The sequence below is a fragment of the Nomascus leucogenys genome, chromosome 4 (genome assembly GCF_006542625.1).
Source record: "Nomascus leucogenys isolate Asia chromosome 4, Asia_NLE_v1, whole genome shotgun sequence".
NCBI lineage: Eukaryota > Metazoa > Chordata > Mammalia > Primates > Hylobatidae > Nomascus > Nomascus leucogenys.
Window position 1 is genome coordinate 143,465,148 of NC_044384.1, and position 23,939 is coordinate 143,489,086.

The 23,939-nt window shown below is 47.0% G+C and overlaps 2 protein-coding genes across 3 annotated transcripts; both read left to right on the forward strand.

Annotated features, from left to right (window-relative positions):
* Positions 1-1,472: 1,472 nt before the first annotated feature.
* On the forward strand, positions 1,473-3,959 carry DEFA4 (defensin alpha 4). 2 transcript variants are annotated; one of them, XM_004087960.2, is made up of 3 exons: positions 1,473-1,551; positions 2,863-3,046; positions 3,635-3,959. In XM_004087960.2, the coding sequence occupies exons 2-3, from the start codon at positions 2,875-2,877 to the stop codon at positions 3,754-3,756; spliced, it is 294 nt and encodes a 97-aa protein (XP_004088008.1). In that variant the 5' UTR covers positions 1,473-1,551; positions 2,863-2,874; the 3' UTR covers positions 3,757-3,959. The 2 variants fall into 2 exon arrangements, with proteins under 2 accessions (XP_004088008.1, XP_030666082.1); XM_030810222.1 differs by lacking the exon at positions 1,473-1,551 and having other exon boundaries at positions 2,845-3,046; positions 3,635-3,905.
* Positions 3,960-13,407: 9,448 nt separating this feature from the next.
* On the forward strand, positions 13,408-14,788 carry DEFA6 (defensin alpha 6). The gene is made up of 2 exons (XM_003271415.3): positions 13,408-13,636; positions 14,554-14,788. The coding sequence occupies exons 1-2, from the start codon at positions 13,444-13,446 to the stop codon at positions 14,661-14,663; spliced, it is 303 nt and encodes a 100-aa protein (XP_003271463.2). The 5' UTR covers positions 13,408-13,443; the 3' UTR covers positions 14,664-14,788.
* Positions 14,789-23,939: the final 9,151 nt, after the last annotated feature.

Here is a 23,939-nt window from a genome sequence, read left to right on the forward strand (position 1 = left end):
CTTCTCATTTTGCCTCTACGTCCATATCCACTGGGCCCTTCAGGCACCTATTAATGCCCTAGAACCTAAAACCATCATCTGGGGCCAAGTTCCCCAAATAGCCCTAATTTCTTCCTCTGCTGGAATGAGTCCAGTGGCCACTTCCTCCAAAGGTGAAATTGTTGGGCCTGCGACAGATCAGGAACTCACTGCTTCCTCAGAGGGGCAGCCGACTTCACTGCTCTGGAACAGCAACCACTCCTAGCGAGGCTTGAGATGCCTCCTCCCTCCTTACGACTGAGAGCGCCGCTGCCCCCAGTCCTCCACAGCCCAGTGCCTGCTGCCTTCACGCAGAGCTGCAGGGGAGGCCCTGAGCGCCCAGCCTGCTGGACCAGCGCTGTGCACGACCCTCCCATGGCGGCAGGGGCTGCCTGGCCTGCATACTGGGTTCAGCAACCTCGCTGTAGGTATTCATTCCTTCAGGAATGACTGCATTCTTTTCTCATTTCCAGAAACCTCATCCCGTTTACGTCACTATGAGGAGGAGAATGGTGGAGAGTGGTACATTTTAAAATGTGCACTAGTCTCCCTGGGACTCCCCCTTAAATAACCCAGGAGGGACCACACAAGGGAAAGCTTATGCATCCCATGCACCCAGTGACCATCTTCCTAACTGTGGGTGTAGGGAGACTCATAAGCCTACGGGATTGGTTTGGGAACAGGGTATTTGAGCTCACAACACAAGTTGATGCAAGCTAACACTAGTCTCGCTGCAGCTTTGGCCACCTTCCTGAGGGACTTCTGAGAGACATTAGGTGTCACGCAATCATTTGATGAGTCCTTGGGCTGGATGGCCTAGACAATCATTTAGGCTTGAACCATCTAAGACCAAGCAAAAAGGTGATTGTCCCCTCTAGGGAACCACATGCTATATGTGCGTCCTTTCCTCGGGAGCCTCCAACCTGCCCCATCCAGCAACAAAAGCCCAGGCGGTATTCAGTCTCACCCAGGTGTTCCCCAACCTTACTTGTCTGAATGGCTTGGATTTGCTTTTATGGTTAGACCCCCGGGCCTAGGGAGGTCAGTTCAGACCAGATTCCAAATCCTCATGTGTGTGGGTGGCATTCTGATCCTAGTCTCCTCGCAAGGTGTATACAACAATATGCAGGCCAGGCTTTCCTGGTGGCTTTAAATATTCCCTCGGTCCAGGTAGTTAGGCCTCAGCCACCAGTATAGGCTTCATGGGGTCAATTGTCTTAGGAGTCATGAAGAATCCATAGTTGGTTGCTGCCTGGGCCTGGCCAGAGCTGACCAAAGTAGACGAGGGGTTGGTCCCTCTGTGGACTCCTGCTTGAACTCCAGCTTTCTGCCAAATTTCTCAACTGTCCTTGTTAACAGTTATTTAAAGAACCCAATAGAAAGTAACCCCGAAAAATTAGGACACCTGATCCCAAAAGACCGTTAAATAGGGAAGTCCTCTCCTCTGTGTGCACGGCTGCTCTTGCTACATAAGACCTGGAAAAGACGACTGCTGTCTACCCTCTCTGCTCACCCTGCCTAGCTTGAGGATCTGTAAGTAACACAAAACTTAAACTTTCACATTGAGGTTTCAATATTGAAGCCGTGCCCCCAGTCTGACCTCTGACTCTAGGGCCACCCCAGAGGGGCCCAGCGGGTGGAGCCCCTGCTGTGAACTTCTATCTGGGTGTCTGGTGGCTGCTGGGGGTAACGGCTACCAGCTAAGCTAATAGGAAAACTCAAAAAGTTTCCTTCCAAATACACGTGTCCTACCTGACATGTCCAATAAAGATGATCATAGCTTCTTAAAACATTATTTTATTGTGAGAGAAGCCTCTGCAGGTCCCAGGTCTGTTTTTCAATCAGGTTGTTTGTTTTTTGCTATTGAGTTGTTTGACTTCCTTATGTATTCGGATATTTACCCCTTCTACCACGTAGGCTTTGCAAACATTTTCTCTCACTTTCTGGGTTGCCATTTCACTCAGTTGATTGTTTCCTTGGCTATGAAGATGCTTTAGCGTTCAATGCAGCCCCGCTTGTCTATTTTCCCATTTGTTTATTGCCTGTCTCTTTGGTGTCATAGCCAATAAATCATTACTCACATCACTGTCAAAAGCTTTATCTTTGTATGTGCTTCTCGTAGTTTTATGGTTTCAGCTCTTTTCAGGTGTATGTTGAGTCTTCAATCCATGTTGAGCTGATTTTTTACATGCTGTGAGAGAAAGGACCACGTGTATGCGAATAGCAACTCACGAACCTTACACAACTCTCTCTGTCTCGCTGAGCTCATTTCACTGCAGCCTGATAAGGTCATTGTCCTCTTCACTCTGGCCCCTACAGGAGACTACTCACCCCATAATCTCAGTCACTCCTTCATGAGGGTATAAAGACCTTGAAGCCTGCAATGAGTTACTCTCTACTCCACTGGCATTCAGGTCTGGCACCAGTGTTTAGACCTGAAGAGAATAGTAGGGCCCATTATCAGGAAATAAGAGGCATTTGCTCTCTTAAATTATTGAATGAAAGCACTGCTTCCATTCTTTTTAGAATATTAAATATTTAGCCAGGAAATATTAGGTATTTCCTGAAAAAAGGAAAAAATGCCAGGGTCCTCATCATCACCATCAACTTCAACCTAGCACAGACACTAAACATAGAGCTTCCTATGAAGAAAGCTGGGAGAGCAGAGGAGCATTCCAGGGACGTCAAGGCCAATAGAAGCCGGCATCCTCTCTAATGAAATGCACACCTCCTCTCACTCAGAAGGCCAAAGGTTTCTTGTCTCTGAGCCTTCTCCCAGCAAAGCTACAAATCCAAGCTGGCTTCTCCCTCCCCACACAGCTGCTCCTGCTCTCCCTCCTCCAGGTCACCGCAGCCATGAGGATTATCACCCTCCTCGCTGCCATTCTCTTCGTAGCCCTCCAGGCCCGGGCAGGCCCACTCCAGGCAAGAGGCGATGAGGCTGCAGGCCAGGAGCAGCGTGGGGCGGATGACCAGGACATATCTATTTCCTTTGCATGGGACAAAAGCTCTGCTCTTCAGGTTTCAGGTGAGAGAGGCCAGCACAAAAAAGCTACAGAGTCTAGAGGGACGGATGGGGGACGGGCTCTGGAATCACGTCTCAATGGTGGATGTCACTTAGGTGGCTTTTCTTAGCATCTCTGGGCCTTGATTTTCTTATCTCCAAACTGAATAGAGAGACGAACAAATGTAAGTAGTCTTCTTTCTCCAAAGACTTGATTCCAAGATATGTCTATAAAATTCGCTAGGGTTAAGATATGGAGAGACACATTGACTAGTTCTTTCTGGATCTAAACAAGTACATATTATAGGGCGAATATTTTATTCTGCCTATAGAGGAACTTTTAAAATCTGGAGATGGGCTTAAGAGTATGTTCAGGTGTGTGTGTGTGATGGGGCAGAAGCACAGAAATGAGAGCAAATGAGAATGAGTCTCAAATCCTGTGTGACCAGCACTGCTCTGTGTATTTATTCCTATTGACTGAGGTTGTTCATGCTACCAGCCCTAACGCAGCCAACATCACCTGTCAGCCAGCATGTGACTTCTCCAAGTTTCCCTTTACCACCCACTGCTGACCTTGGTGCTCAATTTCTCATGCTGTCTCTGTGTTCCCAGGCTCAACAAGGGGCATGGTCTGCTCTTGCAGATTAGTATTCTGCCAGCGGACAGAACTTCGCGTTGGGAACTGCGTCATCGGTGGTATGAGCTTCACATACTGCTGCACTGCACGCTTGTAGATTAACGTTCTGCTGTCCAAGAGAATGTCGTGCTGGGAACGTCATTGTCGGTGGTGTGAGCTTCACATGCTTCTGCAGCTGAACTTGCAGAATAGCGAAAAATGAGCTCACAATTTGCTTTCAGAGCTACAGGAAATGGTTGTTTCTCCTATACTTTGTCCTTAACATCTTTCTTGATCCTAAATAAATATCTCATAACAAGACTTCTTTGTTTACACCTCTTTAAACTTTGATATGTGTCTGTGTCAAGACACTAGTAAGCAACTGCCAGAATCCTACATCAATATTTTGCAACAAATTAAAGTTTCAAAATCTAGAATTTTTAAGGAGGAGCCATGGCTTCAGACACAAATTGAAACGAAGGCATAAATGATGCCACTGATCTCACCATCCACTGCTCTGTCTTTTCATTCTGCCTCATTTTGAATGCATTCACTCTCAAAGACAATTCTCATATGCTAGGCAAAAGAATCAACGTCAGCTTCCAGTTTAGCTACTCACAACCTCACTACTTCTCGGGAAAAACCACCATCCTCTGTGTCAAAATATTGGAGTTTTATCGAACGTGTTCAGGTCACACATTTGCCTTTTAAGACCTAGGGTTACAGGAGATCCACTGAAACAACTTTCATTAAGAGGGAAATGGGTTGTTAGCAAAGGCGGGATGCATGGAACAGAAAGCACAGCAGCCCACACAGAGATGTCCTCATTAAGAGCACCCTCCAGCCACGTCTACTAAGACCTGCATTTCACACCCATAAAGTCGTCTTCACACCCAGAAAACCCACACGCACAAATTCTCCACTGCACTTTGCAACGTGCACTCTCTTGGGTTGCCTTAAAGCCGCTGAGAACCTAATTCTGCTTGGAAAATACAGCTTCACCAGAAATCTTACATTCCTGTTGTTGCAGCAGGCTGAGGCTCTGATAACCAGAACATCCTGCACATCAGTGAGTGAGCAAGAAACCAAGTCTAGGGAAAGGGAATGAACCAGAAGCGCGCTCTGAGATGCTCAGAGCATTTGCCGGGAAGGCCACAGCGCCCCCTGCTGTCCGGCCTCCAACTGCAGCCTCCCCACCAGGCACAGCACACGTGGGGTCTGTACCTTCCTGAGCCTGTCTTCCTCCTCCCCTCCAAGAAGACAGGGTCGCTGCCTAACCCCGGTGTCCCTGAGGTCCAGGCTGACATCTTGCTGGGGTGTGATGTGACCCTTCTTCCTATCTCTCCTCTCTGTCCCTACCCTAGAAACCCACTGTACTTTAACAATAGTTGAGGATGTCTTGTCAACGGCCTATGAGGACATGACCACAAAACTCCAGGGACAAGACCAGCTTGAGCCACAGATTTCTTATATTTTGGATCCAGCAGTTCCACTTTATGAATCCACTACACATGCTGGAAAAACTAACTTCTCTGTTCAAGCCTTGGCTCCTCTTATCTGGAGGATCATTCATAGAATGCCCCCAAAACTTCCAAGAGTGACAGAGAAACTATAGTTTGCAAAGAAAGGGACAGTGATTCTAGTAGGATTATTCCCCATTCTTGACCAAAACAATCTGTGGGCCAAGACACAGCTGTGACCACCAACACCAACCAGAGCCCAGGAGAAGGAAGCAGGTGTTCTCCACATCCACCCCACGCAGATTCTGAGCAGGTGTCAGCCCCAGACTGACGCTCTGCCTGTCTGAAGAGGCAGCTCAGGGGTCCAGGCACCCCACTGAGACACTTCACAGCTGGGGAACCCAATACAGGTCCCAGGGAAGACACAGTGGGTCTGTGATTGACAAAGAAATGGTCCAAGGTCTTCCCCTTGTATCGAAGGTGAAGGTGACATTTTGGGTTTCAGGATGTGAAAGGCAGACGGTCTTCCTTGGGTTCCTGTAACCGCCACTGACTTGCAGTCACGCGGTTCTTGCTGTAACTCTGCATATTGCTCCTAACCGTCCACTGAGTCGGGCTGACTCCATCATGCGGTTTCTGCACTTCCCAGAAGTCCAGCTGGCTTGCGCCCTAGATCCTGGGGTCTCTGCTAGAACTTCCCTTTGTCACTGAGGGCTTTGTTGATTTCTTAATTTTAAATTGCAACTAGTTCCCCCTGGCGACCTCTATCCCCCTCTTCTCTTTATTTTTAACTGTAGAATTGTAAGCTATCTCACATCTGAGCATTTCATTTACTCTCTGGAGCATTTGTCTCCCAACACTGGGAGGGAAGCTGCATGTTTTCCTCATCATCTTACCACAGTGCATAGATGACCACCTAACACATTGCACATGATCAATAAATTAATTTCAACTAAATGAATTAATTGTACTCAAAATTTATATTGATACAAAATTGCATTGTTTTTCCTAAACAGCTTACAAAAAAGATACAGAAGCCTATAGAGGTAAAGCAGCCCGGGTGTCTAGTCCATGTGACAGCATTCCTTAAAAAAAACTAATTAAAACTAATTAAAAAGACAAAAATATAGGAGACTATGATGGGTAAAATGTGGTTTAACGAAGCATTAGGACTTTTGGAAGAAGGAAAAGACCATTCTGTCTTGGAATGCCAAGGATAGATTTCATGGTGAATTTTAAACTGAAACATAAAGATGTTTAAACTTTCAATAGAGTAAAAGAATGATTAAAGCAGAAAATTAGATAGAGAACATAGAATCAGGGCAAGAGCTGTGCAGGAGGAGGTCAACCTCCATTGAATTAAGAGGAATTGCTGTTGCAACAGAGAAGAATGGAGTAGAATTCAGGTTGATGTGCTGAGAAGCATCCATCAATCCAAGGGAAAGGGCCAGACCAGGACGGAGCCTCCATGCTCCTCTGTGTGGATAAAGGCACACTGGGAGCACCACATGTGGCTTCTGCTACTGCAGTCTAGGGTGGGCGATGACAGCTGCAAACTCTAGGGACAGAGAATGCAGGGAGAGGTGTGAGGGTCTCCAAACAACCAGGGCAACTTGCTCGGCCTCAAGTGAGACCCAGAAACATTCATTTGGATGCCCTCTATGTTTACTGATGACGTACAGACATTTTCTACCTTGAATCACTTGAGTGGTAGAACAATAAAGAGTAAGTCAGATGCCTCATCCCTATAAATGTAATTACCCAAGGGGATAGCAGCCTTGTCTCTGTGGGAAGATAGGAGCCTATCTCCTAATAAATTAGCAAACACAGATTGCCCAATCACACTGCTCAACTTCCCCACCAACAACCACCAGAACTTTTCCACGAGCTTAACCTAAGGCCTACATATTCCTGCCTTGGGCTTCAGGACAGTTGAGTTCAACGGCTCACCCTATTGCAGCGTTTTGACTCTTATTTCAACAGTCTTCAATAAACACTCCCTTGACATTTCTTAAAAGCCTGGTGAATTTTTTTTAATACAAGACATTGGCATTTTTTTCTTTTCTGTTTGTTTGAGAACTTGAACTCTCCTTACAAGCAGGACCAGAATGGAAGACATCAGATAACTACTTATTCTCTTTCCTAAACCTATGTACTTTTTCCCTTTGCTGCTCAAAGCCACTCAACTCACTAAGAAACTTAAGATTATGGGAAACGGTCTTTCGCTGTAATGTTACCTGGCCGGTCACCCTCCCAGCCTCTCAGTGCTTTGTCCTCCTGGATGACAGTGACCCCACCCACTCTTTGTCCCAGGCCTCCACCCCATGACCACCCACTAGCTCCTGCCACTACCTGGAATTCCTCCATTTCTGAACATCAACTATGAAGCTCCCCATCCCTGACTCACCCGCTATCCTTCCACCCTCTCACGTAGCCCTCCCTCCTTCCCTGCTGATCAGCATCAATAAGGCTGTTCTCCCCGGGGCTGTGCATGGGAATCACCAGGGAGCCTGATACCCAAGCTGCTCCTGGGACACCTGTCATCTGCTCTCAAGCTGCCCCAGGACACTTGTCATCCGCTCTCATCTCCTGTCCTTGTGCACTGCACCATCTTTGCCTCAGGTTCTCCGAGTTTGGTATTTTTGATCCTTTTCAGGCGTCTTAGTGGCTTCTTGGAGTAAAACGTTAGAAATCATGTCAAGCTGAGTCACCATGTTTTTTAACAGGCAGGGGTCTTGCTATGTTGCCCAAGCTGCTCTCAAAATCCTGGCCTTAAGCAATTCTTCCTCCTCAGCCTCCCAAAGTGCTGAGACTGCAAGCTGAGCTACCTTGCCCAGCCCTGAGTCAACATTTTCACTCCCATACCTAGGAATTCTGGCTTTAGGAAATGCTTGGTCCAAGGACTCAAAGCATGAGTTACTTTGTTGTCTTCACCTTTTTTCCCCTTTGTTTCTCTTGATCTTAATTTGGGATCTCTCCCCAGGTGACAGCCATGTCATTCATGGTCATCTCTCTGTGCCCTTCGTAGCTAATCTCCTAGAGAAAATCCCCACTTCTTTCCCTGTTGTTCCAGCCAACTCCCGAGTCCTGTGGCCTCCTCTGAGTCTGTTACTGAGGGCAGAGGTTGAGATTCCACCTGGCTCCCACACCACCCCTGCTCCCAGCAGGAAGAATTTAAACTAAGAATGGGTGAGAGGTTCTTCGGTCACTCCAAACAGTCCACAATCTCATGCTCCCACCACCATGGGCTCTTTGTGACACTTTGGGAATAACGTGAGAGGATTCAGTCCTACTTCACCAATATTTTAGAGAAGCAGAAGTTTACACACGCAAAAATGCACAAGTCCAACTTCTCACCAAGACTGTGACAATGCCCTCTGGTCACCTACTGCTGTGTGAAAAGATGTCCCAAACAGAGTGGATTGAAACAGCACAATCAGGTCTTCACTCATACCTTGGCAATTTGGGCCTGGCTCCTTCCACGGGCATCAGAGGAGAGGTTCTGCTGGGATCTGAAGAGCTCAGGGCTGAGACACTCGCACACAGGTGGCAGACAGTGCTGGTTCAGCTGGGAGCTCTCACAGGGCTGAGGGATGGGACCTTGTGATGTGCCGGGGCCAGATCACGCCGGCTCGTGAGAGAGGTGGTTCGTGTGACATTTTTCAAACTGTCCAGAGCTGGGAGGATTCTAACCACAGAAATTTACAAACACTGTAAATCAGGGTTTTGGTTTTTCCCAGAAAGCTGGCTGTTCTGTGTTCTCTAGCTCACCCTTGCAAGTGCCCTCAGTTCATCTTCCTGTGCGAGGCTGAGGCTTCCTCAAAGCACGGTGTCTGCGCCCTCAAGTGACCAGCCCTCTTAGTCCATTTGAGCTGCTATTTTTAAAAAAGGCCATAAACTGAGTTGCTTATGAACAACAGATATATTTTCCAGTACTCTAGAGGTTGAGAAGTCCAAATGAAGGCGGCCGCAGACTTGGTGTCTGCTGAGGACCAGCTTTTTCATTCATGGATGGCACCTGCCCACTGTGTCCTCACCTGATGGAAGGAATGAAGGAGCTCTCTGGGGTCTCTTCTATAAGGGCACTAGTCCAATTCACAGGGTGCCCTCTGGACCTCCTGCCTCCCCAAAGGCACCACCTGTTAGTGCTGTCACCTGGTGGTTTAATATTTCAATACAGGAATTTCAGAGGGACAAAAATATTCAGACTACAGCACCATCCAAGATGGTGAAAGTGAAAAATACCAGTTTCTTAGCACCTGGGCCCAGCAAACGACATGGTGCTAAGTCAGGTGCATTCTGTTGGTGAAGATGTCACCCTACCTAGATCCAACAGGAAAGAAGTAAACCTCCCTTTCTGTGGGAGAAGAGTCCAAGAATTGGGATCACATTTTAAAACAGCCCAAGAGAGTTATTCTTTCATAGTCATTTGTAAAAATTGCTGCAGGCAACAACACTAGACACATAGACAGCTTGTGAGAGGCAGCTGGGAAAGGCAGACAAACAGCAGGGGACTTGGAGCTCCTGCCTGTCCCAGCTGGATCTGCAGGCCCGGGAGTTGCTGTGTGGCACAGGCAGCACCAGGACCCTCCCTGCAGGGAGGGAGACAAAAGGCTGAGGGGAAGGACAGGGCGGTGCACTCTCAGGAGCTGAGAGATGGACAGTTCTCAGGGCTCACCCCCACGCAGCCCCCGCCCTACCCCACGCTAACACGCACACTGTGTTCCACAACTGCCCTTCCACACGGGGTCAAAACCATGTTCCAGGGCCCTGCCCAAAGTCCACACTCACTGTGTCTGCTGGGGTGACCAGACAGCCTCAGGGAGTGTGGGAATATCCTTGCTGCTGCCGAAGGCCTCTCTCCTCTCACACCCACACCTGCACCCCCACGCACAGCTTCCCCAGGATATTTACCCCAGCTTGAGGGTGTCAAGGCTCTTGTTGAGTGTCTGAAAGTTTAACTGCATGTGTATGAAGGAACAGTTTCCGCTGCGTCTACACTCAGACTTGACGCTGGTGGCAAGTCCAGGACACTGTGCTGAGCGCGGGGTGAGTGGGGCTGGAAGTGAAAGTGTTGCAAAGACTTTTAGATGTGGCACCATTTTTTGCTTAAACCACTGAGTTCTGCCAAGGTTCTGGTGCAGCCCAGAAAGAAAGGTGAAAGGGACCACAAGACACAGACTCACTCTGTTCTAATTAGGGCTTGGGAGCCACCTGGGGGAGACAGAGGCAAGGCCCAGGTGAGACCTCAGCACAGACTGAGAACCTGACCTGCCCTGGCAGTCGAGTCCCCATCACAGACTGGGAAGGACGCAGGGACAGGAGCATTGCCACCCAGGAGAAAGGGCAGAGGCCCCCAGACTCAGATCCTCAGCACCACAGCCAGCACGAGTGGGAACGACATTACGACACTAGGTTAGAGACGGGGCAGGCCAGCCTTCCAGGGCCAGCAGCTACCGCTGACACGGAGCCAGCAGCAGCGTATTCTGTGCCCTCTGAACTAATGTTGTGATATGTACACTTTGGGGTGCAGAAGAAAGCAATGTGTTTGCTGAACAGCACTTTACAGGGGTCCCTTTTGAAGTCCCTCTTGGGTAAATTACCATTTAAGGGCAGGAGTGCCACCTGCTGTCCTTAAGGTGCTACTGCAGTGCAGTGCGCCCAATTCTCTGTTAGGGCAGGTTCTTCTTTACTGGAAGATAGTGTGGGCTCTGCTAGGTCAGCGTCTGATGTGTGAGGACATCACAGTGTGGAGGCATGCTGGAGCCACTGAGGAGACGAGAGACAGCCCTTGGCCTAAGTCAACTTCATCTCGGTGGCATCTCCAAGATGCTCGCTTCTTATTAGGGCTTCCATGTGGGAGTGGGGTGGGGTTAACTCAAGAAAGGCAGTTAGCAGAGATGAGGTCCTCGTGACTGCGGGTCACGGTAGGGAGGTTAGTTCTCTTGCAGGAGCCAGATGGCTAAACAAGGGGGAGATATACCTGCCTCGATTTTGTGCATGATCATTGAAAGCTGGATCCTAGAGTAATGGGCTCTTCAAAACAGAGCTTGTGCTTCAGTATTTGCATGTATGTGACCCTAGGGGCAGGAAGGTAAGTAGAGAGAGGGAAAGGAACTACGTGAAGTTCCCTTGTCCCTGACACCCTTTGATGTTCTACAGATCTAAAAGTTCTGTTTACTTCCAGGCGTTCCGACCGGCCGTTGGCGTGGTGCCTGTGGTGACTTTACAACCTGTGATATGGATCCTGATAAGCCTTCCTGCACCCCATCTGTCTAAATATTTACCAATGTCCATGGGGATTGGTCGGCGTTATCTTCTATTTCAACTAAAATAGGCTGGGAATACTTCTTAGTTTCCAAAGATAGAGCATACAATTCCAAAATGCTCCTTTAAGTCGAGACAAATTAGATCACTTGTTTACAGAAGTACCCTGTTCTCTTGGCTGGATCAGGGTATCTGAGCAACAGCGCCACGGCAGGATTTCCAGGTGATAGAGTAGTTATTGTCTTTCCCCTGAACTGCTGGGGAAAGAGGCATGGACAGCTATAACTCACAATGGACAATTACAGTTCGGGTTGGAAAGGGAAAGTTTAATTAGAAATTTATATCTTAGTTAAATGGTCATCTCCTACAGGGTAAATGAAGGCAAAATTCAAATAAATACAAAACAAATGCATTTTTTAAATGTGCAAAGATTCCCTAACGAAGCTGAAACAAAAATCAAGAAAACAATTCCATTTACAATAGCATCAAAAAATAAAACACCTAGGAAGAAACAAGGAGGCGAAGGATCTACGTGCTGAAAATGAGAAAAAAAGCAGTGAAAGAAATTAAAGAATGTAAAAATAAATGGAAAGATATCCTGGGCTGGAAATTGGAAGAATTAAGATTGTTAAAATGTCTATCCCAAACAAAACAATATACAGATTCAGCACGATTCCTATCAAAATCCACATGGCATTCTTCACAGAAATAAAAAAAAATTCCTAAAATTTGTATGAAATGGTGAAAGAACCCAAATAGACAAAACAATTCTGATTAAAAAAAAAAACCAAAGTTGAAGACATCACAATTCCTCGTTTTAAATTATATTACAAAGCTATAGTGATCAAAACAATATGGTATTGGCATAAAACCAGACACATACCAGCAAAATAAAATTGAGAGTCCAGAAATAAATCCAAACACATATGGTGAAGTAACTTTTGACAAGGGCATCAAGAAGCCACAATGGGGACAGGAGAGTCTCTTCAATAAATGGTGGTGGGAATACAGTTTCCACATGCAAAACAATAAAACTGGACCCTTCTCTTTTGCCATATACAAAACTTAACTCAAAATGGATAAAACACCTGAATAGAAGACCAGAAACAAGAGACTATGAAAATAATGGTAGAGTTCTGTATGTTTTGAGCTACAAAGTATTCAAATTACAGCATTGGGGGAAAAAAACAAAGTGCAAGCCAATGTGTTTAATTTTTAAGTGGAGATTTCCTGGAGCAGAGCTGCAGGGCTGGGGCAAGGATGGAGGCTCATTACTCCTTTTACCCTCAGAATGGTCCTTGTGGGTGATTTAACATTTTCTAAAATTAAAAATAAAATAAAATTTCAGAGGGGGATTGTGGGCATGTCAGTTGTTTTGATATTTCTCAAAGTGGAGAGAAATACCTACTACATATTTTACTCGATACATTCAGATCACATTGGTTTCTTGAACTAAATCTTTTGGCTTTAGTTTTATTAACTCTTTACCTAGTATCCCACTGAGTTCTTTTCCCTTATAGGCTGATAAGGTCATTATCTTCTCCACACTGTGCCCCACAATAGCCTACTCACCCCATAATCTCAAAGCCTCCTTCATGAGGGCAGAAATGCCCCCTGAATCCTGCAATGAATTAACTCTCTACTCTAGTGGGCTCCAGCTCTGGCCTCAAGGTCTAGACCTCCAGAGAGTGGCCAGTTCCACCTTCAGAAAATAAGAGGCATTTGATTCCTGAAATTATTCAATGAAAGCACTGTTCTTTTCTTTTTTGAATATTAAGAAGTAAATATTCCAGCAGATGGAAAACAGGAAAATGTAACACTGTTCTTATCATCACTATCAGCTGGGACCAGAACAGACACTCAATAAACAGCCTCACACTACAATGAAGCTTGGAGAACAAAAGAGCATCAAAGGGACCTGGAGGGCAAGGGTAGCTCTTCTGCTCCCCAATCCCATGCACACCCCATCTCACCGCAGCAACTGCCCCTGAGCCTTCTCCCAGCAGACCTATAAATCAAGGCTGCTCCTCACTCCCTACACATCTCCTCCTGCTCTCTCTCCTCCAGTGACCCTAGCCATGAGAACCCTCACCCTCCTCGCTGCTGTTCTCCTCGTGGCCCTCCAGGCCAAGGCTGAGCCACTCCAAGCCGAGGACGAGCCACTCCAGGCCAGAGCTTATGAGGCTGATACCCAGGAGCAGCGTGGGGCAGATGACCAGGACTTTGCCATCTCCTTTGCAGGGGATGCAAGCTCAAGTCTTAGAGCTTTGGGTAAGAGACACCAGCATTGCAGAGCTAGGAGTGTAGAGAGGAAAACCAGGAACCTCTAGAATTAGATCCAACAGCTGGCCCTTTCTCTTAGATGATCACCTCCCCAGGCCTCAATTACTTTATGTTTGTACTGAAAAGGAGGAATCAGTGATACTCAAGGCATGACTTTTCTCTAAAGATTTTTTAATTCTACGATAAGTCTATGAAATTTTCTAATTTTTTGCTACGTAGAAATGTATTGAGGAGTCTCTACTTCAAGGAAGAGAGCCTAATTTTAAAGGAATGTTTTGTTTTGCTTTGCTTTGTTTTGTTTTGTTTTGTTTGATGGAGTCTCTCTCTGTCGCCCAGGCTGGAGTGCAGTGTCACTATCTCAGCTCACTGCAACCTCTGCCTCCTGGGTTCAAGCAATCCTCTGCCTCAGCCTCCCAGGTCACCAGGATTACAGGCACCAGCCACCAAGCCTGGCTAAATTTTGTATTTTTTTTTTTTTAGTAGAGACAGGGTTTCAACCTCTTGGCCAGGCTAGTCTTGAACTCCTGACCTTGTGATACACCCACCTTGGCCTCCCAAAGTGCTGGGATTACAGGCATAAGCCACCATATCCAGCTGCTAAAGGCATGTTTTTTAATCTGACTTTTATAGGAACCATTGGAAACTGGAGACAGTCATATGGGTGCATTCAGATGTGTGTGTGTGACATGGCAGGGGCAGATAAGTGCAGCATATCAGAATGGGTCTCTAATCCTGTGTGTGACCAACACTCCTCTGTGTATCTATTGATGGTACAATCATGCTATTGGCTGTAATGCAGCCAGCATTACATGTCGGCAAGCATGCAACTTCCCGAAGATTCTCTTTACTGCCTGCTGCTGACCCTGGTACTCAATTTCTGATGCTCTCTCTCTCTCTGTCCCCAGGCTCAGCAAGGAGTTTCACTTGCCATTGCAGAAGGTCCTGTTTTTCAACAGAATATTTCCATGGGACCTGCACTGTCGCGGGTGTTAACCACAGATTCTGCTGCCTCTGAGGGATGAGAACAGAGAGAAATGTATTCATAATTTGCTTTATGACCTAGAAGGAAACTGTTGTGTGTCCTATACTTTGCCATCAACCTTGTTTACTCAACTCAAATAAAGTCCTTTCAGCAAGTTATTTTGTGTTTGTGCTTTTCTGGTGTTTGATAATTCAGGATTCTTCAGATGCAAAAACAAAAACACAAGTCTTATCTCAAAACACTAGCTCTTCAAAAGAGTTTTCTATGTAGACCAGAGAAATGGTAGAGAGGATGTTGAGAGAAGAGAGGATTTGGGTTTTTTTTGTTTTTTGCTTTCTGAGATGGAGTCTCGCTCTATTGCCCCGGCTGCAGTGCAATGGCATGATCTTGGCTCACTGCAACCTCTACCTCCTGGGTTCAAGTGATTCTCCTGCCTCAGCCTCCCAAGTAGCTACGATTACAGGTATGCGTCACCATGCCAAGTAATTTTTGTATTTTTAGTAGAGACAGGGTTTCCCTATGCTGACCAGGCTGGTCTCGAACTCCTGACCTCAAGTGATCCACCCACCTCGGCCTCCCAAAGTGCTGGGATTACAGGCATGAGCCACCGCACCTGGCCTTAAACACTGTTTTAATGTTAATGCTGGCCAGCTGTGCCTGAATTCCAACGGGAGGAGAGTATAATGAGGCATTCCTGATCCCCACGTCCCATCATGGCCTGAACTAGCATTTGAGGTTAACATTGGAATGCCTTGGGCTGAGAGGAGGGGTCCATTCAGTTGGTTGGAGGGGTTAGAATTTTATTTTTGGTTTGCATGTGATACAAACACAGGAGGAAGGAACGTGGAGTCCTGGCCCTTCTGACTCTGGCCAGAACCTTGCCAACCCGACGTCCCACTAGGGTGTGCCCACAGCCATAGCCAGTCATCCTACACCACCCATTCTACTTCCTCATGTGCACCACATGTCCACAAGATCACAGGCCCCCTGTCTTTGCCTTGTCCCTTGTCACTATGTCCAGAGACAAGAGGGTGACAACAGATAGTCCTGGGTATAACAACAACCCTGACATTCATCCAGAGGTCTGGCCAGACTCCCAGTTCTTCTGCCCTTCTGCTGGGTCTTCTTACCTCTTTGTAGGAGAAGCCACGTTAAAGTGGCCTACTTTAAAGTTCTCTAAAACGCAGAGAGAAGACGTGGAGGGAATGGTTCTCCAAGGCAGGTCTGAACGACGAGAAACATGGAGTCACAAAACCCATTTCCAAGCCTGACTTTGCCACTTTCTACCTGAATGGACTCGACAAACCTAGCACAGAAATGGAGGCTTCATTTCCTCCTCCACAACCTTTCAGCAGCTGCCTCAAAACCTGACTATGGGACCTAACAGGATTCTTGACAAAGGCGGTCAGAGACTTAGACATCAAAGGTGGGGAATAAATAACACAGTCAGATAGCAAGGGTGGGGGAGTGACCTAGCAAGTGGGGGGTGACCTAGCAAGTGGGGGTGACACCTAGCAAGTGGGGGGTTACTTGACCTAGCAAGTGGGGGGTGACCTAGCAAGTGGGGGGTGACCTAGCAAGTGGGGGTGACACCTAGCAAGTGGGGGTTACTTGACCTAGCAAGTGGGGGTGACCTAGCAAGTGGGGGTGACCTAGTGAGGGGGTGACCTAGCAAGTGGGGGTGACCTACTAAGTTGGGGGTAACCTAGTAAGTGGGGACCTAGTAAGTGGGGGTGACCTAGTAAGTGGAGGGTGACCTAGCAAGTGGGGGTGACCTAGCAGGTGGGGGGTGACCTAGCAGGTAGTGGGTAAGCTAGCAAGTGGGGAGTGACCTAGTAAGTGGGGGTGACCTAGTGAGTGAGGGGGTAACCTAGCAAATGGGGGAGTGACCTAGCAAGTGGGGGTGACCTAGTGAGTGAGGGGGTAACCTAGCAAATGGGGGAGGGACCTAGCAAGTGGGGGCGACCTAGCAAGTGAGGGGGTGACTTAGCTAGTCGAGTGGTAAACTAGCAAGTGGAGAGGTGACCTAGAAAGCGGGGGTGACCTAGTAAGTGGGGGGTGGCCTAGTAAGTGGGGGGTGACCTAGCAAGTGGGGGTTGGCCTAGCAAATGGGGGGTGACCTAGCAAGTGGGGGTAACCTAGAAAGTCGAGGGGTGAACTAGCAGGATTCTTTGATAAGATGGCGCTGGGCAGAACAAAGACAGACAGGACCAAAGTCCAGCGCTACTTGCAAAGATGGCTCAGAGGAGCCTGGCTAAAGTTTGGTCAAGGGGAGAGTCTTGGTCACCGTTCCTGACCTGAGACCCAGATGATGAAAGGGCTCAACTCACGCAGATCTCAGGGGCAGAATTCCAGAAAGGGAGGCAGGGGAGCAAATGCAAAGGGCCTGAGGTGCTAAGATGGGGTTTGTGCTCGGAGCCAGGAAGAAGGCCAGTGATTGCGAGCTGCGGGACCAGTCAGAGGTGAAGGAGGGCCCAGAGCACAGCGGCCCGCAAGGGCCAGGAGGGGCTTCTCAGGGCAATGAAGTCACTGGAGGATGTTCCTTAGAAGAACGGCATGATTCCCGCTCTGTCTGCTGTGTAGGGAATGCAGTGCAGCGGATCAGGAGAGGAGGCAGGGAAGGGGAAGGTGTAGTCTGGGGCTGGATAGGAATGCTCCATGTCATAATGGGGACTGGTGTCACACACATGAACACATTCGCCAAAACATACCTGGCTGAACTCCCAAGATTGGTGCTTTTCACTCTGCAAATTATGCTTCAATACAAATTGTAAAATATAAAACGTAAGCTTTATGAAAAAGTCCATGAGATCTAGAAAATGAAAATTAATAAGTCAGAGGGAGGAGGTAGTCAAGGGTCGTCCAATTCCCCTCAGAATTAAATAGCATTCTAGTGTGCACTGTGCATGTGAAGTGTGTTCTTCCTTTTGTTCCACCTGGCAGGACACGCCTGCAGCAGCGGAGCAGCTCAAGTCCACAGGACGGGCTGCGGTGCCTGCTTCAGCCTTCTCAGCTGGGTGTGGCTTGAGAAGAAGGATCCCAGCTGGTGCCACTTCCTTGCTCACCGGGAGTGTGGAGATGGCCACCAGTCAGTAATGGAGCAGGTGCCTGGGGGAGGACTTGGTGTAGTTCCCTAGGTACACTCAGGAAACAGGAGTGGAGGAGAAAGTGGTGTCTTGTCTAGACTTGTCTGCCCAGAGACACAGCTAAAGGTGACCACCTGGAGTTTGCCCCAGGACAGCCCGGATGGTGAGGGAGAGGTAGAGGTCACATCAAAGAGACAGGCGCAGGAGCCCCAGGCGGCAGACATGGCAGCCTGCTGAGCACACCTGAACAAGCACAACCATGCTCTCTCTGTCCTTGCTTCTGTGGGAGCCCCTGTGCCTTCTCACCAGAGCCCCAAACTGCTTCTTTCCCCAGGACCAGACCCTGGCAATAAGCGAATAGAGAAAGTGCTCTCTGAAAAAGGATGGGATCACCGTAATCCACAATGTGAGTGCGGTGATTCCCCATGTGAAAAGCCCTACCCAGCTCCCCATCATTCCCTTCCCCACGCAAACCCTTAAGACAGGGCTAAACATTCCTACTTTATGCGAGGCTGGTGAGGGTGTCGCAGTCACCGGGTGTGAACCAGCCTGGTGTCCATGCTCAGCATCAGGGCCCCCAGGACACAGAGTACCAGGGCATGACTGGCGCTTCCAAGGAACCTCAAATACCTCAGATCTGTCTCAAAGCTGCTAAGGGCCAGAAACCCATCCTTGAGGACAAGGAGAATGTGGCTTTGGGGGTCAGATGCCAGAGAACACGCAAACCTGAGAAATGCCTTGTGATGGTTGATGTTATGCCTGGGCCATGGTTCCTGGACAGTTGGACAAACAGTATTCTGGATGTTTCTGTACGGTTGTTTTCAGATGAGATAAATATTTAAGTTGGTGGACTATGAGATAAATATTTAAATTGGTAAAGCAGATGGTCTTCCATAATGAGGAGGGGACATGAATGGAACAGAGACTGACCTCCCCAGAGCAAGAGGGAGTTCTGGCAGCAGGCGGCCTTGGGACTGGCCTGCAGCTCCTCCCCAGGTCTCCAGCCTGCTGGCCTCCCCATAAGGTGTGGGGCTCACCACACCCCACACAGTGAAAGAATTGGTTCTGCTTCTCTGGAGAACCCTAACTAACACGTACCCTGAGCAAATGATGGGGAGGAGACCTCCCAGGTAGCTCTCGATGGCCCCCCGGGGTGGGCTGTGGCTGTCCAGGCTCTGCGGGGACTACCTTTATCCCGGCTCCTAAACCCTGTAGACAGTCCCTCATGTAAGACAGCCCTGAAAGTGCTCCAGGCCTCATACCGAGCCCCTTCCCCTAGAGACATGGTACAGGCTCTAGCTGAGGATGGCTCAAACTGCACAGACCGCGTGGCCAGAAACCCCGCCATAACTGACAAAGCCACACACACACACACACACACACACACACACACACACACACACACACAAAGACAGCCAGATGGGAGAGGTGGACAGAAGCTGAGAAACATGCAGCAAGGTCCAAGCGTCAGGTGGACGGGGCCCCGGCAGCTGGAGAGGAGGGTCGGATGAGGGAGCAGAGATGGGAGGGGAGCTCCCCACTTGTGGAACTGCAGCAACTCGGGAGCCCCAACACCGTCTCTGTGGAGACCACAGAACAAGGCAAAGACGTCAGGATGTCCCTGAAGCCCAGCTGGCCAGCCCTGAATGGTAACCTGGACATTCCTTCCCACGATCCCTCCTAGGGAGTCCCATTGCAGAGCTCACCTGGGCGCAGTGAACACACCTGTCTTTCCTCAGTGCTCACCTCCCTGCACAGGCCAACGGGTAGAATACGGGCATGGCACAGGTAACCTGCCCAGAACCTGTGTCGAACATGCTGAGGACTGGATTTTCTCTATTCTCACCATGCTTCCCCTGCCAAAGGCAAGGCAGGCTAAGGAGAAATTGAAAGAGAAGTGATCAAGGGGAGGACAAGAGCAGGGGAGGAAGCGAAAGGAGCAGGTGCAGTGGGAACCATTTCACTGGAACCCAGGTCACTCCCCTTAGTAGACACACAATTCCAAATAAAGAGAGCTTGAAGTTACCGGGATCTTCAGCATGCACCAAAGCAATGCTTAGCAACCAGGATTGTGTGTGCCCCTCTGAGGAAACACCAGGGTGAGGGTAACTATTGAATAGACGTACGCATATTCAGGGTTCCCGTATTATCTGTATTTGAAAAGTGAAAGAGACAAAGAAATTTTGCTTTTGGTATTACAAGCCTCCACAACGATTACACCAAATCTCAGCTGTCAAAATTGTGCAACAAACTCAGTGATTCTCAAACAGACACTGCTAAGGATCCCTCAGGGAAGGGGGTTTAAGTGTGGGGTTTTCATGTTATCCAAAAGAGATGTGAGGTTTGGTTGTTGTTGTTTGTTTGCTTGTTTTTTGAGACAGCATCTCACTCCATTGCCGAGGCTGGAGTACAGTGGCGTGATCTCAGTTCACTGCAACCTCCATCTCCCAGGTTCGAGCGATTCTCCTGCCTCAGCCTCCGGAGTAGCTGGGATTGCAGGCGCCTACCACCACACCTGGCTAGTTTTTCTGTTTTTAGTAGAGATGGGGTTTCACCATATTGGTCAGGCTGGTCTCAAACTCCTGACCTCAAGTGATCCAACCACCTCGGCCTCCCAAAGTGCTGAGATAACAGGCTTGAGCCACCATGAGCGCAGGGCTAGGATGTGAGTTTTTGAGGCTAAAAAACAGTAACAGAGAGGAGACCCCCTGGTGGTGGAGTGTGTCTCTATTCTACCACCAGATGGTGGCAGCGTGTCCCATGGTGTCCCCAAGCCTCTGGACAGCCAGGTTTCCACGAACACCTAGGGGTTCCGCTCATGCTACCAAACTCCCCGCTAAAGAGAAAGCACTTTCAGAGAAAACAAAGGGGCCCAAGGCCCAAGGGAAACAAACGCAAAAAGTTCCGCCACGCATCCACCTGGCAGCACCCACTCTGTCTTCCCTCCCAAATATTCTCTAGTGAAAGACCTTTTTCTCTTTCTTTCTTTCCATTTTTTCTTGTGCCAAGCTGTAAATTTTTTTAAGGCATATATAAAATTAGTTCTATTTTTATTATTTGTTTCCATAAACACAAAATTACATGCCAATAAATATAACCAGAACAAAACATGATACAGAGAAAAAGAATCTCTGTACCTGTTGTTTAATGCTAGTGTGCTGAGACGCATGAAACAGAGAGAATCACTGTTCTCTCTGTAACTTACTGTTCTTCCTGAATTATAATTAAACAAAAGTTATGAGTGAAATAGTGGTTATCCATATTAAATGCCTATACATATTTTGAATGAAGACTGCCTACTTCATATTTAAAGTTTGCTTTTGCTTGGTGATGTATCTCAGTCAGATTGATGACAAAGCTACTGGCAGGAAACACTATGTATCTGAAAAATTTCTAGGCTTTGTTTCAACAACTTATCTCAGAGGTATCTGCAGAAATAAAAGAAGAAGTAAAAATCTTCAGCAAACTCAGAATATTCTTTACCTTTTATACAAAATAAAATGGCACCGTATTTTTAGATTTCATCTTTAACCCCTCATCAGCAGCCAGTTTCAACAAGTAATGGTTTCATTTCAATTATGTTTCCATAAAAGAAATACATTCTGGTTCCTGCATTTCCTGTGCATCAATCTCATTCGATGAAACAAAATTTCAATGTGCTACCTATGTCATAGGCTGTTCAGTGATACAAAGCTAGATAGAGAGAGTGAGAGAGAGAGAGAGACAGAAATTTTAGATACAGATCTGATAGAGACAGAGATAGAGATAAAGATAGATAGAGACAGAGATACCCTCCTCCTGTCTGCTCACTATGCCAGGGTATGCTCAAAGCATTTGTTGAACTTAACAGAGCCACAGCATAGAAGAAACTTGGGTCTTGAATGACTGCATGGAGCAAAGGCTGCCCCTACATGAGTGCCCCAATGCCCCCCATCCTGCAGCCTATTACATGAGTGATAAATAAACCTTTATTGTATGGAATCACTATGAGTTGAGGGTTATTTGCTCTGATATTTGCAATATTTAGAAATAATTGTACTAATAAAAATTGTAATTTCTTCGAAAGTCAAATTGAACTGAGTATCTCTTTATATTATCTGCCAACACTAAATTTAACTCACACAAGCAAAAGATAATAGGACACCTGCAGCCACCTGTTTTTAATGCACTTTTTGATTTTGGTCATTTGTGCCCTAGTTGCTTTCATTATACAGTGAGAATAAACAATCTTCGGACTATCTCACCTTAATAACATCAAGAGTTGTTTTATAACAAAAAATACTATCAAAGTCAAAATAAATAAGGAGATTACTAATACACTGATTTCTCTGGAAGGAAGGGCTATGACAGACAGGTGGCTTTTTCTGGAATTCTTCAGCTCGAGTGGATGCAGCAGGGTCCAGAATACAGGGTGTTGGGGCACCTGTGCAAGGGCAGACTCTGATCCATGCAGTCATTCAAGACCCAAGTTTCTTCTATGCTGTAGCTCTGTCAAGCTAACAGATGCTTCAAGGATACCCTGGCATAGTGAGTAGATAGGTGGAAGATATCTCTATCTCTAGCTCTATGTCTATCTATCTATATTCGTAATCTATCTGTCCATCTTTCTATCACTGAACAGCCTACTACGTAGGTAGCACATTCAAATTTTGTTCCATCAAATAAGATCGGTGGACAGGAAGTGTGGGAACCAGAACCTATTTCTTTCACAGAAAGATAATTCAAATAAAATTATTTTTTTTGAGAGGGAGTCTCACTGTCTTGCCCAGGCTGGAGTACAATGGCACGACCCCAGCTCACTGCAACCTGTGCCTCCCAGGTTCAAGTGATTCCCCTGCTCCAGCCTTCTGAGTAGCTAGGACTACAGGAGTGTGCCACCAGGCCCGGCTAATTTTTGTAATTTTAGTAGAGACGAGGTTTCACCAAGTTGGCCAGGTTGGTCTTGAACTCCGGACCTCAAGCAATCCGCCCGCCTCTGCCTCCCAAAGTGCTGAATTACAGGCGTGAGCCACCGCGCCCAGCCAAAATGAAACTATTACATGTAGAAACTGGCTACTTATGAGGGGCTGAGCCCTGCTGCCTTGGATTTCTTGTCTCCTGTCTACCACTTTCTAGGCAGCTGATCTTGGTCAAGTTAACAGGAAAAGAAGTGGGCTTATCTCCAAGCGTCAGCCTTTTACCTCATCTTCGAGCTCCATCTGTAAAATGGGTATAAACATTCTCTACTCTGCCTATATCACTGCTTATTGGAGGAATTAGGTGACAAAATGGACTTGAAAGCTTGTCAAAATTTTAAAGCACTGTAGGAATGTAAGTAATATCTGCATCTTTAGTGGAAAAAGCATAAATTCTCCTGAAGGGGAGAGGGACTGTATTTCCTTTCAGATAGGGGCAGTCAACAGAGGTTTCTGCCACTGCAGGGAGGACATGGTTACCTCTCAAAGAATGAAACGGGAAAAGTATGACACTCTCCCGTTAAGAAAAAAATAGTTTAATTAACTTAAGAAAAATGAAATGATTAACTCCGGAAAGCGATGCCAAGTTGACTTTTTTCTCTGACTGGTCTGCTATGAGGACTCACACGGACAAACACACAGGAGTGCAGAGCGGAGCAGACTGTGTCTCTCTTCCCTGGACATTGTCAGGCCCTTTGACTGTCTTTTTTCCTTTTGTAGCAAGAAAATTTTGTTATTTTCTTTTTGTTTCTTTTTTTATTTTTTTCTTTTTGTTTTAATGATGTTTTTCTTTTTGTCTTCTACTTTGAACCCTGAGAAGCTCGCAAGAATATTTTGTTATTTTCTTTTTCTTTTTTTAAATTTTTTTCCTTTTGTTTTAAATACTTTTTTCTTTCTTTTTTTCCCTGTACTTTGAACCCTAAGAAACTAGAACATTTTGAACCATAATCATCATTTTCTTTTTCCATCTTCTTGCATGAAATCCACCAGAAACTTTTTTGCCTAAGTAAAGATTTGTACATCATTTTTATGCTTTATTTGCATAGAAAGATGTCTAGCAATTTGAGCACTGTCTCTTAGGTATATCAAATGCATGACCTCACTGGATCTATTTTTTTGCTGATCCAAAAAAGCATCAGAATAGGATCTGTGTTCTAAAAATGCTTGAGTTTGTTTTAATTAGTCATGGTAAACTCACATACACATGAAGTGATATTATGAAGGAAGAAGCTGATGCTCACAGATTCCCAGAAGCAGGAGGTGTGGCC